General features: G+C 40.2%; 1 protein-coding gene across 1 annotated transcript in view; it reads right to left on the minus strand.

Moving 5' to 3' along the window:
* The window catches only part of Mcf2l2 (MCF.2 cell line derived transforming sequence-like 2), a 236592-nt gene that overhangs the window by 99171 nt on the left and 117175 nt on the right, over positions 1 to 20246 (minus strand). Inside the window, exons 11-12 of the mRNA XM_077795511.1 lie at positions 7035 to 7226; positions 3898 to 4089 (exon numbers count right to left, since the gene is read on the minus strand). Of these exons, the coding sequence (XP_077651637.1) occupies positions 3898 to 4089; positions 7035 to 7226 (384 nt within the window). The remainder of the gene's footprint in view (positions 1 to 3897; positions 4090 to 7034; positions 7227 to 20246) is intronic.

Genomic DNA, 20246 nt, shown 5'->3' on the forward strand with positions numbered 1-20246 from the left:
CTTATTCTTTATTTCTGTGCATCTACTAACACAAGACATATACATTTCTGTGAGGCCTATCTCTCAGAAAAGTAGTGTTCATCTACAGAATTATATGAACTAGTCCCAGGTTGAGGTCAATTTCAATGTTCTGGCCAAACAGGAAAGAAAGAAAAAGAAAAAGACATATACCCTGGACGACACAGACCTTGTACACCATATTGTCTATCTGTCCACTGACCCCTGTACCTTTTTAAAAATCCCTTTGGCCAATGGAAAGTACTAACAGAAAATCAAAGAGAAGGACAGAGATGAATACTTGTGTTAGTCGTTTCCACTGTTACCGTAACAAAATGCCTGAGATAAAAGCCCTTTCACATGCCTGAGTTCCCCAAATAATCTTTTTTTTGGGGGGACACTAGCCCCCATCTTCTCAGGATGCCAGTGCATGAATAAATACTATTTCCTTTCTAGCATTTATCGTTTCTTGAGTACTGGGCTTTCAAGTGGTGAGCAGATGGACTAGGGTCTGGTTACATTATTTTTACAGTTCTGGAGGCAAAGGTGTGCTAGAGCATTGTGCTAGAATCTGGTGAGGGCTTTCTTGCTGTGTCACAACATGGTAAAGGGCATCGTAAGAAGAGAAAGCATGCATGTGAGAGCGAGAGAGGAAGGGTAGAGGCTGGACATATGCCTTTTTCAGGGACTCACTACTGCAGTAACTAACCCACTCCCTCCACAACAGCACTAATCCATTCATGAGGACAGTACTCCATGCCCCAATGACCTCTTTATAACTCCACCTCTAATGTATTACTATTAAACTTCAACATGAATTTTGGAGGGGCCATCAAACCATAGCAATAGGCTTTGGGGTATTTTGGTCCATTGTACATACAGGATTTATTAGTAGTAGTTCTTTTTCAATCCTTCCATTCACTCATGTTTCTACCTATTACTCAGAAGTGGTTTATTAGGTTTTATTCATTTTCTGGCAGGTGATGTGGTGGTGGAAGGATTTGCTGAAGGTGGTCAGAACTCAGCTGCAACTGTAAATCTCCATGGTTGATTTGCTGCACCTGTGTTTTTGGCTACTAGAGGTGGAGCTTGGTTGAAACTGTTCTGCCTTAGGAATTTGACCTGGGGCTAATAGCAGCACAGCAGGTCAGTCACCAGATGGGCCTCTCCTTGTCCCTGTTCAGGGAAGTAGGAGGATCCCTGTACTGGGGGAAAGTCCCATCCCACCTGGAGATCATATCTGAGGACACAAACTCAGTGAGGTCAGGGAGAGAACATCACGAAGGTAAAGTGAACACCAAGCTGCCCCCACTACTCTCTGCCCATGCTGCCCCTCTTCAGGATGGGCAGGATGGATGAGGCAAAGGCCCTGCCCTTAAAGAGTTCCCACTGTAATAAATGAGACAGACGTTCAAAATAAACAGCTAGAATACAGTGTAATGTGCGTCATATAAGAACAAAGGTTCTTAACATATGGGCCTGAGTACAAGGATAGATTTTAGGGTATTCCCTAAAATTACTTATAAAAGTCATATATGTTGTATATACTCTGTTGATCCATAACAATGTCTTTCTTTGCTCTGTACCCCAAGAAGCTGACCTCTATGGACTTCACCAGATGAGCTTATGGATTTTTCAATTGGCTTTGGCCAATGGAAAGCACTAACAGAAAATCAAAGAGAAGAACAGAGATAAATATTTGTGTTAGTCATTTTCTCTGTTACTGTAACAAAATGCCTGAGATAATTAATTTAAGAAGAGGAAAGATTATTTTGGCTCACAACTTCAGAGGTTTCCTTCCATTGTTTTGTTGGCCCCATTTCTTTTTGGCTTGTGGCAAGGTGGGGAGCACATGGCAGAGCAAATTGCTCACCTCATGGTGGCTGGAAAGCAAAGAGAGAAGAAGACAACACAACCCCAATGATCAAGGACTTTCTACTTGGATCCACCTGGTAAAGGGTCCCATAAGCTTCCAAAAATGCAAAGCTGAGCAGTGAGCCTTTAACATATGGGCCTTTGGACAACACTCCAGATCCAAACTACAGCAGTACTGCTCTGGAAGGGACTGTGTCCCTCCACGGAAGGCCACATTCCTACTGGCTGCCCTTTCTCACAGTCACAGCTGTAGCTCTTCCTGAGTTCCCCTTGAAGTAGGATGGGGAAAAAAAATAGGTAAAAAGGAGACATAAAGGAAGGAAAATAAAATAAAATTTTAAAGTTCTACACACTTTTCTAGTACTTTCACTCTCCAAATGGTCTCTTTTTCAGGCCAGTTGCTCCTAAATTCCTGGGAAATCTGTAAATGTAACCAAACACTGTTAACTAAACCCACCTAAATAAATAGAGACATGACATTTTAAGATACCTACAACTTAGGGGACTTTCTAGCACCATCTATTAATCAGAAAATGAAGACCATATCAGCCTAAGGATCTATAGGTTGACCAGACCACCATGACCCGTCTTGAGATCACCAGACTGATATCATCCCTATATACCCTTCCATACCTACAGCTCACCAGGTTTCCTTTAAAAGAAGGGCCAGGAACTTCCAAACCATATCTCTCACTCATGGGATAGCCCACATTCTCTCTCAAATATGTATTCCTTGCTTTATCCCCAAAGGTGTCTCTCTCTTGAGACTGCCAATTCTCCTTTAAATGTGTATCTGTCTACTTTCCTAAATTAATCACTGTCTATGCCTCTGATTGGTGAATACTGAAATTCTTTCCATCACACAAGCCACGGACCCCACTGGTCCTTCTCTCTGGGAACTCCTCAGAACCTTCTTTATGATATCCTGGTACTTCAGACTTAGGAGTGGTTACTGCTTCCTGTGTCTTGCTAGCTCCAGAGCCCTTCACCAACCCTGTAGTACCCCTAAAACCTGTCCATATCTTTACAAACGAAGCCAACATCAAACTACTTTTAGTCACTTTTGAGTGAGCAGGACCTGAAAATATGTGAATCAGATTCTGGAGAGGGCCCATTACTCAAAAAGAGGTAGAGGAGCCCCTCAAGCAGAGATACACACAAGGTACTATGGATCTGAGGAAGGTGTCATATATAACCCTGCTGGCTTCATAGAAGAGGACTCTTCTCAAAATGGCAACCCAGTGATGTTATCCTCTGCTTTAATTCTTACCAAGGCTTCCCACTATTCTCAGAAAAAAGATGAAACTCTTTAACAAGGCTCACAGTGTCTTACCTCATCTGTCTGTCTTTAACCTCAGGCCAAACGTCCTTCCCTTGCCCTCTAGACTCACCTTGACTTGGGTTCTGCACTTGTACAGGTTCCCAACAGCCTTGTTCCTTTCAACTGGAAAGACTCCCCATCTTCTCATTTTCCAGACCTTGGCTCAAGTGACTCTCCGCAAAAGACTTCTCTGACACCAATCCATGTCGAGTTCCTCTGTCACATGCTCAATAGGGACCCTGAATCCCTCTGTCAGAGCACTTACCTTGTAACATTTTTGTGTCAATATCTTATTAATGTCTCACTAAACTGTAAGTTCAGTGTCCATATGAAGAGTGGAAATCTATTTCTGCTCATCACTGTGTCCCTAGCACTCAGCATGGAGCAGTATACAACAGAGATGCTCATAAGTACGTGAAAAGAAATGAATAACTAAAGGTGAAATTTGAGTCAGACCTTGAAGGTGTTTGCCAAGACATTTAGGTCAGGAGTCTGAGAGGACACCTAAGGGTTTAGGGCCTCACTAAGTTGCCGAGGCTGACTTTGAACTCATGATCCTCCTGCCTCAGCTTCCCAAGCTGATGGGATTACAGGCATGTGCCAGCACGCCCGGGTCTTGCAAGAACTTTATAGGCAACAGACAAATATTCCTCCTCCCGCATTCCTTTCTAAACCAAAGGATCAAAATAACTCAGAAACATTACCTTTATGTCAACAGTGAGTATCAACTCAAACTTGTTGTAAAACTCCTTGGGGTTGAGTAACCGGTACTCCTTGGCAGTGCCCAGGAATGCTTCAATGTCATTCAAGGCAATGTCGACCCCCTCTCGAGACTGGCACTTGTCTACAGCTTGGGAAGCCAAGAGGTAGATTCCTGCTTCACACCACTGACTGACCTTTTGGAAAGAAAAACAATGCTCTGTGCAGTTAACCTGACCTCAACTCATAGCCACCACCACCCCAGGGGCAGAAGTTCTGAGCTCCTGAGGGGTCCACAAATATTCTGGGACAATAGGAAATTTTCATGGGCTGGCATAAAACTTAGGCGTCAAACCTCTGTTCATAAAACTATGAGGTGGACAAGCCTAAGCTGATTCCACAGGGTCCACTTCTCAGGGAAGTCATTCAATCAATAAAATGAATCGTATAAACATTCTTCCTGTTTCCACTGACAACTGTTGCTATATCTCTTGGAGATGAAAGATCAGTCATTGTAAGTCACAAGTCAGCCACAAGAGAAAAGCAGTCAATGGCTTTTCAGACTCACCTGCTAGCAAGTCACCGTCTTGCATCCAAATAAGTTACAAGAACCTGGGGTGATTAATGAAGCTTAGACTTGGCCCATAGATAGCTTCCTGGGGAGGGAATGTCCTTTAACAAAAGCACCACTTTCCTCTTTGTAGTCCCAAATGATTCACATTTCCATTTATTGGTATTTGTCTTTACTACAGAAGCATCCCAAAATGCAAATCTTTGTAACCCATTAACAGTAATACTCAAATTTTCTGGATGCAGGATGAAATCAGATGAAGGATGAATTCTAATATCAGAGGGTACTGGGATGTTGCTCTACCACTGAGCTACATCCCCAGTCCTTTCTATCATTTAAAAAAAAATTTTGACACAGGGTCTCCCTAAATTGTCCAGGCTGGTCTTAAACTCACAATCCTCCAGCCTCAGCCTCCAAGTTGCTGGGATTACAGGCCTGCACCATCACACCTAGCTAACAATTCAATTTTTTATTTGTTCTTTCGAACTCCACTGAGATACCTGGATAGAAAGACAGGGGGCCTGAATATGTGAAAAAAAAAAAAAAACTTCTAGGGCAAAAACATCTGTTTTTACATTTATCATATGAACTGAAGAGCAAGGTAAATGATCAAAACAAGAAAAATGATCAAAAAGGAATACTCCAAGCATGATGGTGCACACCTGTAATCCCAGTGGCTCAGGAGGCTGAGGTAAGAGGATCGAAAGTTCAAAGCCAGCCTCAGCAATTTAGCAAGGCCCTAAGCAACTTAGTGAGATCCTGTCTCTAAATAAAATAATAAAAAAGGATTAGTGATGTGGTTCAGTGGCTAAGGGCCCCTAGGTTCAAAACAAGCAAGCAAACAAAAAACCACTCCAAATGGTTATTTCTAAGTGGGAAAATCATAGGCAACTTAAATGTGTATCTTTACTTAATTTTTCTAAATTATTTACACTAACTTCTGGAGCCTGACAATGACAAAAAAAAAAATGACAAATAAAAGACTTTTAAAAATGAATAATTCCCAATGTGTGAGGATGGGAGGGGGGGATTGTGCATCGTGATGAACATTTCCCTTCCTCCATCCCCCATTTTTGGATTTTCAAAATAACATGACGTTGTGAAACTGTGAAAACTTTCTCTTTATACATCATGCTTAGATCTGCAGAAATTGTTAAAATGGAATCTGCAAAGTCACAATGGAGGTTGGAAAAGAGCAGCTGATCCTGCAGTGGGCTCAGCACACAGGACAGGCTGCGCACCAGCCCCTTCTGAGCCACTTGTTTCTGGAACAACTGTATTTCATTGACATTAAAATCCCTTTGGCAATGGGATGATGTAAACAGGCTGAGTGGATGCCCAAGCCATGGGACAGAAGCAGCTGCTGGAATGCAGTGTGCTGACTCATGGCCACTGGCCACAGGCGGCCAGGGAACAGCTGACAGGGAAGGCTCCAGAAGTCAGTGTGTTAGTGCTGACTAGGAACTTACCCTAGAGGTCATCTCTGAAGGACACCCGTGTCCGCACATCCTCACCTATGAGGACCTGCACACACAGCCTTGCTCACTCGCTTAAGAAGCCAGGGTTTGGAATCTGGCAGTCCTGGCTTCAAATTTGGCTTCCCCTTATTTATGACATGGGTGATCTTAGCAGTCATTCATCCCAGGGCTTTTTAAAGTTGTCCCTGGTACCATGTGAACCATTAGCACCAAAATCACTTGGCACTTGACTAAATGACTAATTCCTAGGCTTTATTCCTCACCTGCTGAATCTGAGTCTTTTGAGGTAATCCACCAGGGACTCTGCAATTATAACCAGCTCATTAGGTGATTCTTGGGTACCAAGTTTTGAGATCCATTGATTCATTGTGCTATTACTTTTTGCCTCTGGACAAAGAAGCCCTTAATACCTTTCTCATTGGCTGTCTTAGGGATTAAATATATGACATAATTATGCTCTGTAGGAACAAAGTAGGTGCTCAATAAATGGTAAGGGGGTATAATGGTCCTTATTACTGAAGCTTCTCCAAAAGCATTCACAATCCTTGGCCTCTGCATGAGGAGGACACTTTGAAAATATGGTGCTTGATTCTTTGTACACCTGCAAGGAAATCAAGAAATGTCCCCAGAAGGCCATGACAAAACATACTCTTCAAAATCTGCTTCCATGGACTTTAGTTAATTTTAATGGTATGGAGAGATGGCTAGGACACTTTATATATCCTATACCTCTATGACCTAGTGTCTGCAGTTTTTAATGGCTCTTGAGCACTTTTCCACATAAAATTCTGGATACTCTCAGTGATCATGTGAGGCGGGGAGGACAAGTATGATTAAAACCACTTTACAGTTGGGCATTGTGGTGCATGCCTGCAAACCCAGCTGCTTGGGAGGCTGAGACAGGAGGATCGCGAGTTCAAAGCCAGACTCAGCAAAAGTGAGGCACTAAGCAACTCAGTGAGACCCTGTCTCTAAATTAAATACAAACTAGGGCTGGGGATGTGGCTCAGTGGTTAAGTGCCCTTGAGTTCAATCCCTGGTAACCGCTTGACAGAAAATCCTGCAGACACTTTCACAGCTTTGTTTTGCTCACCTTGTCCAGCTGTCTATGCAACTCCAAGGACTTTCCCAAAGTGTCATGTTTTTTCTTGTTTTCATTGATGAAGTCATCACAGAGGTGCCTGAGCTCCACACACTGGGGCCTAATGGAGTCCACTGAGTAATGATGGTCTTGGATGAGCTGGTCTCCAGCCAGTGCAAGCAGCTGGGCCTTCTCCAGGGACTCCTGCAAAACAAATACCCACAGCTGAGTATGAGAGGCTTGAGCCAGAGCATCATGAAGCTGGTAAGTGCCTGACACTGTGTGCTCTGAACTTGGAGGAGGCTATGCAGGTGCAGCTGATTCAGGGCTTTCTCAGGAGAAAGTTGTCATTCATTCAAAAATTTGTAGAGTTCTGAGTGGCACACTGAGGCTACAGTGTTAACAAGCCAGGAATTTTCAGCTTAATGGAGAATTGAGATAGTACCTAAATGCTTATAATTAAATGAATATTACTATGACAAACTCTAGGGCAGAAAAGCATTGCATATTATTGCACATATACTAAGAGACTTTTAACTAAAAGGGAAAGGAAGATAGATGCTTGGCCCTGAGGAGAGTGGTAGTGAACTGAAACTGAAACTAGTGTGGGCACCTCTATGGAAGTCATGGCACTTACAAACATGCCTGTCTAAACCCCTTCCTGAGGTTTCTGTCTACCCTTACCTGTCTGCTCAGCAATTGCATTTTCTCTTTGTGTGTGTGTGTGTGTGTGTGTGTGTGTGTGTGTGTGTTCCTATCAGTCAGTCTTATCCCTGACAAGAATGCCTCACTGGGGGCTGTATGTGCCTAGCATGCATGTGGTCGGGGTTTCATGCCCAGCACTACAAAAAAAAAAAGAAAAAAAGAAAAATCCATATCATTATTCCTAAATGGTTTGTGCAAACAATATGGTTTATGCTGAATACTTATACTTGTTTTCTTTCTGGGAGTCTGGAACTTCAGTACCTGCCAGGCTATGTATGTGACCAGTTCCCGTAAAAACTCTGGGCAATGAGCCAATGAGCCTCCACTGAGCATCTCTGATAGACATTTCATGTGTTGTCACAATTCATTGATGGAGGAATGAAGTGTGTCCCGTATAACAGTGGGGAAAAGCATCAGAAGCTTGCCCCTGGTCTTCTCTGGACTTCACCCCATGTACTTTTTCCTCTTCCTGATTTGGCTGAGTATCTTTTTACTCTAATAGGTTGTAATTCTGAATATAACTATATGGTGAGTCCTATTAGTCCTCCTTACAATCTTTGTATCATGCAATTTTTGGAACCCTTGACATACAAGCTAGGACCTGAGTAAGGGACAAGCCACACAGTCTTTGGTCTTGAGACAGGGATGTATTTGGCAGGTTAGAGAAGCATGAAGGAGATGGGTGTCGTTGGAGCAGAGGGAACAGGTAGAAAAGGAGTGGAAGAGGTGATCAGAGAGGGAAGAGAGGGTAGGACTGGGGAGGGCCTTGCTGCCATTGTAAACACTTTGGTTTTTACTCATTGTGACATGGGGAGCCTCTGAAGAGGGAGATGTCACTCATATTTTATAAATGATTACTCTAGCTGTACTATCAAGATGGCAGATCAAAAGGGATAGAAGGGAGACCAGTTAGGGGGCTACTGAAGAAATTCAGGCAAGAGATGGGGCTTAACAAGGTAAGGCACTAATCTAGCTCCTGCTCCATGGCCTTCTTCTGGAAAGTTCTTCCCTGGGTCATTTAGGTCTAAGCTCTGAGTTACCTGCTCATATCACCCAACCATCACTTGGCCCTCTCTCTAACTTCATTTATCTGAAAGCTACATTCTTTGTTTTCTGTAATGATTATTCCCTTCCTTGCTCACTACCACCAAAATGTAAGTAGTGTAAGAACACTTAGTAGGCATCCAATAAATAACTGATCAACAAAATTAATGCATGAGCCAGCAGATGCAGGGGTCTACTTGGAGGGATTGTGTGAATCGGCATTGACCTTTGAGTCCACAGACGACTGCCACATTTACAAAGGTCTTCAGGAGCAGAGCCCCAAAGCACCCTTGCTGACCACGTTGAGCATCAGGGCTAACCACATTGGCCCTCATTTTGTTTTTTTATGGTAATACAAAGAATCATTTTAACTCCAGGTGAGGTCACTTGCCCCTTTTAACTTGCACTAGTTTATGATTTTGACAGTTTCAAAGCCTCTGTCCTCCCACCCTTACATATTCTCCAAGCCTTGCAGTGCCCACATACTTCTGAACACCTTTTCTGATCCTGCCTCCTCTACCTCCTTGTTACTACTGTCTGTTCAGGTCTTTATGCTTTCTCACAGGGACAGCTGGTCACCTAGATTTCCTTCATTTGGGTTGACTGGATTTAGGGATGCCCAGAAAACTGGCAAAACAGGGTTTTGTATGTGTGTTTGTGGGCGTTTCCAGAGAAGACTGGTGTGTGGTTCAGTGAACTAAGTGGGCAAAACCTGCTCTGTACGTGGGTGGCATCAACAAATAGGCTAGGAAAAAGTGGATGGCATGAAAAAGTAGAAGAAGGAAGAAACTTGCACACGCAGGCACAATCGACCCTTCTTGAGCAGGTGTGTTTTTTGTTGCTGCTATCTCCCATGGACATCAGACTCAGATGCCAGAGGCCTGTTAGGGGACTCTGAGTTCTTGAGCCTTGGACCAAGACTGCATCACTGGCTTCTCTCTCTTATTCTGAGCTTCCAACTTTTCTTGAACTGAGCAGCTATATTAATCTCTAGCATGCAGACAGTTACTACTGTCTGTTCAGTCTCTGATCATGTAAGCCAATTGTTATGATTTGAACCTTTAATGTCCCTGAAAAGCTCATGTTCTGAGAACATGGTGCTCCAAACAGCAAGATTCGGAGGTGGGACTTTCAGGCAATGATTAAATCATGAGGGCTGTAACCTCATCAGCAGATTAATCCACTTGATGGATTAATTATTTGAATGGACTGAGTGGTAACTGTAGTCAGGCAGGGCATGGATGGAGGAAGTAGGTCACTGGGGGCATGGCCTTGAACTATATCTGTCCCTGGCTCCTCTCTCTGTCTCTGCTTCTCAATCGCCATGAGCTGGGCAGTCTTCTTCTGCTACCCCTTTCTACCATGTTATGCTTCTCAGGCCAGAGCAACGAAATTGGTCAACCTCTGAAACCCTGAGCCCAAAGTAAACTTTCTCTCTTCTAAGCTGTATTGGCAGCCATTTTGATCGCAATGACAAAAAGCGGACTAACACACCAATCTAATAAAATCTCTTATAATTACATATATTCTATTGGTTATGTTGCTCTGGAGAACACTAATACATTTTTCTTTAAATCATCCAGACTGGCAGAGCAGCAATATCAACACAATGCCTTAATATGTCTATGTCATTCCTAAGCTTCAAGTCTTTACAAGTCCCTCAAGATCTTCAGGAGCAAGTTCAGACTCTAGAGCAATGCACATGCCTTTCATTATCTGGCTCATAGCTTGGTGTGCCTCTTACTAACTCTGCTCTATGTCCCTCAGCTCTGTTCTCTGCTGTAGCTGTAATTATGACTAATTTGCCCTTTTCCCAGTATTCAGGTAGCTCCAGGCTTCTGTGGTTTCTCCATCTGTTCTCTGGGCCTCGAAAAACCCCATCCTTTCCTTCTCACACTCTTCCTGACTCTCTACTGCTCCTATATCTCTTTGAAGCTAACTCTATCTATATCACCTTTCCAGGAAACTTCTCTGATTTTGCTATCTTATGTTCTTTCTCTTCGTTCCCCCCAAACCCTATGGTTCTCTTGACCAGAGCTTACCTTTCACTGTATTGAGATCACTTAACCATTGTCTGCACTGTGCCAGCTCTTATGCTACTTAAATATAAGTGGGACATAAAAGGTGCTTAAATGACTGTTGTGCAAAACAAAAAGGAGTGATGATATGGGAATAAAGTGACACAAATCAAGGTGTGACTAGTTTAAAGAACTCAGAGTCAAATTTTCAGTTTTCTTGTTTTGAGCAAAGACCCAGCCAGATGCAATGGTCTCCAGCCCTGGGAGGAGATTAGAATGCTAATTCCCTGGGCAGTGAGTTTTGACCTTTTTGTTCATAGCTCAGAATTTAGAATAGTGCTTGGCCTAGTAGATCAATAAATATTTGCAGGATGAATCAAGAGTGAATGAGAGACCTTTATTAGGACTGTTTAGTCCCTGCAGTACTCACTGCTTAGTCCCTACAGACTGAACCTAGGGAATGCTCTGTAGCACAGAATCTTCCCTACTACTCCGTGATAAGAACAACAGCTATTGTTTACTGAGCACATATGAATGTTTTACAATGATTATTTGTCTCTTCCCAACAAAACTTCCAGTATAGGTACTGTTTTACAAAAGAGAAGTGGAAAAACTGAAGTTGACCCAGGTAGGAAAGAGAAGGCCAGGCTTCCAACTCAGTCAGCCTGGCTCCAGAATCTGGCTCTGACCAACAGAGAAAAATGGCCACACTTGTTCTGCCTAGGCTTAGAGACCTCATCTGGTTGCTCAAACTTGTCGGACTTTGGTTAAATATAGAAATATGAAAACTTGGCAGAGAAGTCTGTTGACATTTTTTTTAAGTCCAGCTGCCTAATTTATTAAGCATAACACAGAATTTTCTGGGTTCAGGGAAATTCAAACAAGATACCTCCTAAGGACCCTAGAGCAATCACAGCCTGACCTTCACTTGGCATGCAGTGTCTTACCCTTCAGTCCTGTTCTTAAGATACCCGAGGTGAGGGATGGGGATATGGCTCAGTTGGTGGAGTGCTTGCATCACATGCACAAACTCCTGGGTTCAATCCCCAGAACCACAACCACCACCACCACCACCACAAAAAACAAAACAAACAAACAAAAAAACCATGAGGTGGTAGACAAGAGATGTGAACAACAGGTCCAATTGGATCTGCAGGGAAGGTCCATAGAGATAACTCAGGATCTACCCTGATTCAGCCTCTGGATGGCTAGAAGATCACTATTATAGAAATGAATGGATGATAAAAATAACCTCAGAGTACTGACCACCTATTACATTCCAGGCACTCAGTAGGTTCTTAACCATACATCTAACTCATTTAGTCTTCACAGATTCTGCAAGGTACAAATTATTACTTGTTTTATAAACAAGGATACTGTGTTCAGAGAGGCTAAGTAATTTGGCTAGGGTCACAGCTGGTAGTTGTTAGAGCCTAGATTTGAATCCAGCTCCCACCCATGTTCCTGTCACCTTCTAGTTCACCTGTGCTTGCCAGGCATGCTGAGAATGCGGACTGCACAGCTATGATTATCACATCTTTGTGGTGCCCACCAGGAACTTTACAATAAAACCCCCAAATCGCCACTTATTGTTCAGTTTATACAGCTCCTGCTCAAGATAAATAATAAACAAAACCTCCAAGGTGAAAAAGAAATGATGATAAAGGGCTAAAATCTGTTTTTCTGACCACAAGCCTATCTGGCATTTTTCAGATGCTGAAAATTCCCTAAGACCAGATAGCTAAATTGTAACATGTAAATCAGAAATCTTTATGGTAATAACAGCTGCTTTTCCCCTCAGGACACAACTACTAAGACAGAGGGAAAATGGCATTGTCTACCATGGAAGGAAATTGTCAGAAAGAGGGTGATGCCACCCTGTCAGGGAATCCACACAGGAATGGGGAGGTGGGACAGATGAAACAAGAAAGGCAGAAAGTTAATGGTACAATATGGAATGACGACCACATGGGAGTCCATTTTATGATTCTATCTGCTTCCCTATATGTTTAAAAATTTCACACTTAGACAAAAAAGCCATAACCGTCAAGCTAGATGACATCTTTAGGAAGTTAATGGCCTGGATCCCATACCTTCTTGGGCATAGTAGCTGTGTAGGGAGAGGATAGCCTTCGGGGCGAGGTCAAGGCTGAAATCATGCTAGTTCCACTACTAGCCCTACTGGCCCATCCCCAAAGCCAAAGCACTTTAGTAAATTCTGCTTTTATAGAATATAGTCCTTGTGATCATTATTTTTCAGAATCAGGAAGAAGTATTCAATGATTGCTAAACCCTCAAACTATAAGAGGATAAAGAATAGGCTTAATTTGCATGCGACGTGAGTCTGGTTAGTGAGTTGGTTCAGAGGTTACCTCATGAGCATATTGGTAACAACCCAGAACCAGTTTTTAGCTGTGCTGACAGGGAAGTTCACCCCTTGGTGCTGAGAAGAGGATGAATCTTAACCAGATGTTTGATGAATTCTGGCCAAAAACTGTAATATAGAGACTTAAAGGCTATTTTTGCTAAAAGTGTTGACTATGCACTGAAGCCTGCAGATGCCTGCAAATGCCCAGCAGGTAACTAAAAGCAGCTTACAAGTTTGGCATCTCTACCTCAATTTTGCATGTCTCTTTTGATCTGAGTCATTCCCTCCCGAAGTCACCTTGGACTCCAGGAACAAGTGTGATGGATAAACACCTTGGGGTGAGTTGTAGCTCCTGCCCCCACCCCGCCCCCCGCCCCATCACAACAACTTTCCCATAGATGTTAACAAGGCTCTGCCTGGCTGTCCCTGAGAAAATGACCAACCAGACCACAGTTTGACCAAGGCTGCTTGGCTATGCATATTTCTAGCCCCATTTTGCTATATTATCTGGGAGCTCATGTCAGTTACCGTGAAAACAGAGCCGAGGATGCTTGATCCCTCTTGTCTTTCCAATATAACTGTATTGAGTAAATTCCTTTCCTGCCTTTAACCATTACTTTTTCCATTTTGCTTCTGGGGTGAGTGTCTGAACCTGTAATTTTTTTGTGAGTGCACTGGAATTATACATAATGGTGGAATTTATTGTTAAATATTTATACATGCACACAATAACACAATGTAACAATTGATATACACCATAATGCTACAGCATTTCCCCTTTCCCTTCCTTCATTCCTTTACTCTAGTGGTCTTCCTTTGATTTTCCATGAAATCTCACCACCCTCACCACCTTTCTTTTTCTTGTTCCTCTCTAGTTCCACATATGAGAGAAAAATGTAAAACTCTTGACTTTCTGAGTTTGGCTTATTTCACTTAACATAATATTCTTAAGTTCCATTAATTTTCTTGCAAGTGACTTAATTTCATTCTTCTTTACAGCTGAATAAATCTCTTTTGTGTATGTATATCACATTTTCTTTTATCCAGTCATTCACTGGTTGCTGGTTCCATAGTAAGTTGTACTGCTACAAATGTGGTATGCATGTATAGCTATAGTATGATGACTTTAATTCTTTTTTTTTTAAAGAGAGAGAGAGAAAGAGAGAGAGAATTTTTAAAAAATATTTACTTATCAGTTTTCGGTGGACACAACATCTTTGTTTGTATGTGGTGCTGAGGATCGAACCCGGGCTGCACGTATGACAGGCAAGTGTGCTACCGCTTGAGCCACATCCCCAGCCCGACTTTAATTCTTTAGGGTAGATACTGAGGAGTGGTATAGCTGGATCATATGGTGATTCCATTCCTAGTATTCCTCTATACTGATTTTCATAGTGATTGTACTAATTTACAATCCCATCAATAGTGTAAAAGGGTTCCTTTCCCCTACATCCTCATCAGCATTTATTATTGTTTGTATTTTTGATGGCTGCCATTGTAAATGGAGTGAGATGAAATCTTAATGTAGTTTTAATTTGCATTTCCCTAATTGCTAAAAATGTCGAACTTTTATTCATATATTTGTTGCCAATTTGTATTTCTTCTTTTGAGAAGCGTCTGTTCAGTTCATTTGCCCATTAATTTATTGGGCTATTTGTTTTATTGTTGATTTTTTTGAGTTCTTTATATATTCTGAATATTAATCCTGTGTAGGAAAGTAGTTAGCAAAGATTTTCTCCCATTCTGTAGATTCTCTCTGTACATTCCTTTGCTGTGCAGAAGCTTTTTAATTTTATGCCACCCCACTTATTAATTTTGGTGTTGTTTCCTAAGCTTTGGTGTTGTTTCTAAGTGTTAGAAGTCCTATTGAGAAAGTTGTTACCTGTGCCTATTTGTTGGAGTGTTGATCCTATATTTTCTTCTAGGAATTGCATAATTTCTGGTTTGACTCCTAGATCTTTGATCCATTTTGAGTTTACTTTTGTGCAGGGTAAGAGATAAGGATTCAGTCTCACTCTTTTGCAGATGGATAACTAGTCTCCCCACTCCCCACACCATTTTTTAAAAAGGCTGTCTTTTTATGTTTTTGGCACCTTTGTCAAGGATTAGATGACTGGATCTGTGTGAGTCTGTGTTATGGTTTGGAAATGAGGTGTCCTCCAAAAGCACTTATTAGTACAGGTATATTCAGAAGTGAACTGATCAGATTGTGAGAACTGTAACCTATCAATCCATCCTAATTTGAATGGACTAACTGTGAGGTAACTGTAGGCAAATGGAGGGGAGTCACTGGGGGCATGCCCTGGAAGCATACTTCTTCCCTATGGCCCCTTCCCCACTCTCTCTATTTCTGCTTCCTGAACCTGCTTTGAGCTGAGTGGCTTTCTTCCTCTGGACCTTTCCCCCATGATGTGCTGCTTTATCTTGAACCCAGAGCAATGGAGTCAGACATATATGAACTGAGACCTCATAAGCCCCAAATAAACTTTCCTCCTCTAAGTTGTTTGTATTAGACAATTTGGGGACAGCAATGCAAAAGTTAAGTAAAACAGTTTGTCTCTGTGTCTCTATTTTGGTTCTTTGCTCTATATGTCTGTTTTTATGCCAATACCGTGATGTTTTTGTTAATATAGCTCTGTAATTTAGTTTGAAGTCAGATTTTGGAATACCTCCAGCATTTCTTTTTTTGGCTTAGAAGTACTTTAGCTATTCTGGGTTTTTCATTCTTCCAAATGAATTATAGGACTGTTTTTCTAGTCCTGTGAAGAATACCATTGATATTTTGACAGGGTTTGCATTGAATCTGTATATTGCTTTCAGTAATAAGGCAATTGAAACAATAGTAATTCTACCTATCTATGCCCATGGGAGGTCATGCCATCTTCTTGTGTCATGTCTTCTTCAATTTCTTCCTCCAGTATTCTGCAGTTTTCATTGTAGAGGTCTTTCATCCTTAGATTTATTCCTAGTTTTTGGTTTTCTTTTTTGAGACTATTATGAATAGAATTATTTTCTTGATTTCTTTCTCAAAAGATTCATTATTGGCATAGAGGAAAGCTATTGATTTTGTATGTTGGTTGTGTAACCTGCTACCTTTGTTGAATTTGTTTATTCGCTCTAGCAGTCTTCTGGTGGAGCTTCTGGATCTCGTAACTATAGTATCATAGCATCTGTAAACAGTGACAATTTGACATCCTCCTTTCCTTTTCTTGCCTAATTACTCTGGCTAGAATTTCTAGTACTATTTGAATAGGAGTAGTGAGAATGGACATCCTTGTCTTGTTCTGGATTTTCAAGGATGCTTTTAGTTTTTCCCCATCATAGTGATATTGGCTTTGGGTTTGTTGTATTATACCCTTTATGATATTGAGGTAAGTTACATCTTATCCCACGTTTCTCTAGTGTTTATATCATGGATGGGTGTTGAATTTTGTCAAAGACTTTTTCTGCATCTATTGAGATGACTGTGTGATGAGTGACATTTATTGATTTGCATAAGTTAAACCATCCTTGCAATCCTGAAATAAAAACAAATTGATTATAATATATAATCTTTTAAATATGTTGTTGGATATTATTTGCTAATATTTTATTAAGGATTTCTGTATCTAAATTTATCAGGGATATTGGTATGTAAATTTTTTCCCCTTGATGTGTCCTCTCTGGTTTTGGTATCAGTGTGATACTGGCTTCAGAGAACAAAATTGAAAGTGTTTCAATTTATTTCATGGAATAATTTGAGAAGCATTTGGCATTAGTTCTGCTTCAAGATCTGGTAGAACTCACCTGAGAAGCTATCTGGTCCTGGGCTTTTCTTTCTTGGAAGGCTTTTTTATGACTGCTTCTGTCTATTGTTACTTATTTATCTGTTTAAGTTTTCTGTGCCCTCTTGATTTAATTTTGGCAGGTCATATGTGTCTAGAAATATATCCATTTCTTTCAGGTTTACCAATTAATTGGAGTATATCTTTTCAAAATAGTCCCTAATAATTCTCTAGAATTCTGTGATGTCTGTGGTAATTTTACCTTTTTCAACTCTAATTTTATTAATTAGGGTCTTCTCTCATTTTCTTTTGGTTAGTTTGGCTAAAGGTTTATCAATCTCTTTACCTTATCAAACAACCAACTCTGTTTCCTTTGTATTTTTTTTATTCTCTCTTTCATTGATTTCAGCTCTGATCTTAATTATTTCCTTCCTTTTGTTGGTTTTGGAATTGGTTTGTTCTTTTTCAAGGGCCTTGAGGTGTATCACTAGGTTTTTATTGGGATCTTTCTGATTTTCTTATGAAGACACATTATAATTACAACAGCTAACATATAGAACAAAGGTAGAATTCTAAAAGCATATGGAGCCCACAAATGAGCAGGAGTAGCTATGCTTATAGCCAACAAAGCAGGATTTAAGCCAAAAATAATCAGAAAAGACAAAGAAGTTCACTTCATACTGGTAAAGGGAATAATCCAAGAAGAAGATATAAAGATAGTAAATATTTATGCCCCAAACATTGGTGCACCTAATTACATAAAACAGATACTACTAAATTTAAAGACCCAGTTAGACCCTAGTACAATAATACTGGATGATTTCAACACTCCTCTCTTACCATTAGATAGTTATCCAGACATAAACTCAGTCAAGACTTTTTAGACCAAAAGAAATGATAAGTCAAATAGGTTTAATAGATATCTATATAATATTTTAATTGGATAAAATAATAGCTATAAAATAATCCTGCTTATTTGTGGGCTCTATATGCTTTTGAAATTCTACCTTATGTTAGCTGTTCTAATTATAATGTGTCATGGGAGGTTCTTTTTTTATCTTTTTGATCTACTTGGGTTTCTAAATGATTCCTATATCTTAATGTCCATCTCATTCTCAAGATTTGGAAAACTCATTACAATTTCCCTGAAGAGTTTATCCATTTCATTAGTCTGCATCTCTCAATCCTACTTGATTTTCATCCTTTCACTTTCAGCCTGTAAATGTCTTTGCTTGTAAGGTGCATCTTTTGCAAACAGTATATAGTTGTTTTCAATTCATCTGTAAGCCTATGTCTTTTAATTGGAGTGTTGAGACCATTTATGTTAAATGTTATTATAAAGAGATGTAATTCTTGCCATTTTGATTTATTTCTAATGTTTAATTGGGTCCTGTTTCTCATTTGCTTAATTGCTCACTTGTAAGCGCTGGATTTTGTTTTTCATTTCTTCTGTGTGTAGTAGCCAACAAAACAGTGTCAGCTTAGTAGCCATAAATTCCTTTAGTTTTTGTTTATCTCAGAAGGTTTTTATTTCTTCTTCCAGTCTGAAGGATAGCTTTGCTGGACTACAATCATGTTTGACAGTTATTATTTTTTAGGGCTTGGAACACACAATTCTAACCCTTCCTGGATTTTAGAATTTTTGCTGAGAAATCAGAAGTAATTCTGATTGCCTTACCTCTAAATGTGACCTTATATTCATCTCATGGGGCTTTTAAAATTCTACTCTTGTTCTGTATGTTAGCTTTTCTAATTATAATTTGTCATGGGGAGATTCTTTTTTTGATCTTTTTGATCCAATTGTGTTTCTAAATGATTCCTGGACCTTAATGTTCATCTCATTCTCAAGATTTAGGAGACTTTCTATTATAATTTTCCTGAAGAGTTTATCCATGCCATTAGTATGCATCTCTCAATCCTCCTTGATTTCAATGATTCTTTAAATTTGGTCTCTTAAAATTGTCCCAGAGTGGCCATGGTTACTTTTTTTTTCTTTAATAATGTCTGAATGTTCAAGGCCAGCACTTTGTCTTCCAGTTATAAAATTCTGTCTTCAGCATAGGATACTCTATTAGAGAGACTTTCAACACAACATTTTATTTTATTTATTGTGTCTTTCATTTTCAAGATGTTTTTGTAGTTCTTTTTCAGTATCTTTATTTCCTCATTGAATTTCTCATTCATATCCTGTACTGACTTCCTTAATTCATTCAATTATTTTTCTGTGTTCTCTTGGAATTCATTGATCATTTTTAAAATCATTCTTCTGAATTCTTTATCTGTTATTTCATCCACTTCAATATCTTTGGAGTCCCTTGCTTGTGAGTTGTAAACTTTAGAAGGTGATGTTACCTTGTTTTTTCATATTTCTTGTATTCCTATGTTGGATTTTATTCAGCTGTTGTGAGGGATTTCTCTTCCACTCTTATGTGTTGGCTTTTTTAGGTCACAGCATTTTCTTGACAAAGTGTTCTGGGATATCAAATTGTAGTGAATTTTTCAATTTATTTCTAAGTGAGTTTTAGTATAGTTTCCCTGCTCAAACTTTGCATGTGGAGCAAAATTAGTGTATTTTGACATAGTGTATATTGTGTCAGAGCTTGAGGATCTCACTTTCCTCGTAGGTCTCAAAAGAATGGGGTCCTTCTTGTAGATCTGGTTATTGTGTTGTGTATAACAGGGTATGTGGGTTCAACCTCTGTGATAGCTCTTCTTAACAATTCTGTATATTGTAAAGAGGCATGGGAGAGATCTAGATTGAGACCCCATCATTGGTGTGGTATCCAAAGTCATTGTGTTAATTGTCTTTGTTTTTGCTGTAGGAGTGAATGTCCATGAGTGGGTCCTGAGGAGTCCCCTCTCACCATTCCTTCTTGGGGACTGGTTATTAGTTTGTGTTTTTGTCTCTTCTATTTTTTGTATTAAAGTATCATTGATGTTTGAGCATGGTTGGTTTGCATGTAGAGCAAAGTGTGCTGTTTCTCAACAGCCAAGTCTCTAACCTGTGAACTCATAGTGTCATAGTAGATTCTCAGCACCTCACAGAAAAGAGACAAACAACAACAATAGTAATGAACAATATATAGTATTAAAATAAATACACAGTGCCTAATATGACATTTGCAGGACTAATAACCACAAAAACAGGAATATTCAAGAGCAAGAAGAATAAATAGCTGTGAACTAGATTTGGCATTAAGTTAAACAGCAGGTGTCAACTACATAATACACAGTACTTATAACCACAACAACATGACTATAACTATATACATAATACACAGTACTTATAACCACAACAACATGACTAGACTATAACTATATACAT

Source organism: Urocitellus parryii, chromosome 2 (assembly GCF_045843805.1).
Source record: "Urocitellus parryii isolate mUroPar1 chromosome 2, mUroPar1.hap1, whole genome shotgun sequence".
Classification (NCBI taxonomy): Eukaryota; Metazoa; Chordata; class Mammalia; order Rodentia; family Sciuridae; genus Urocitellus; species Urocitellus parryii.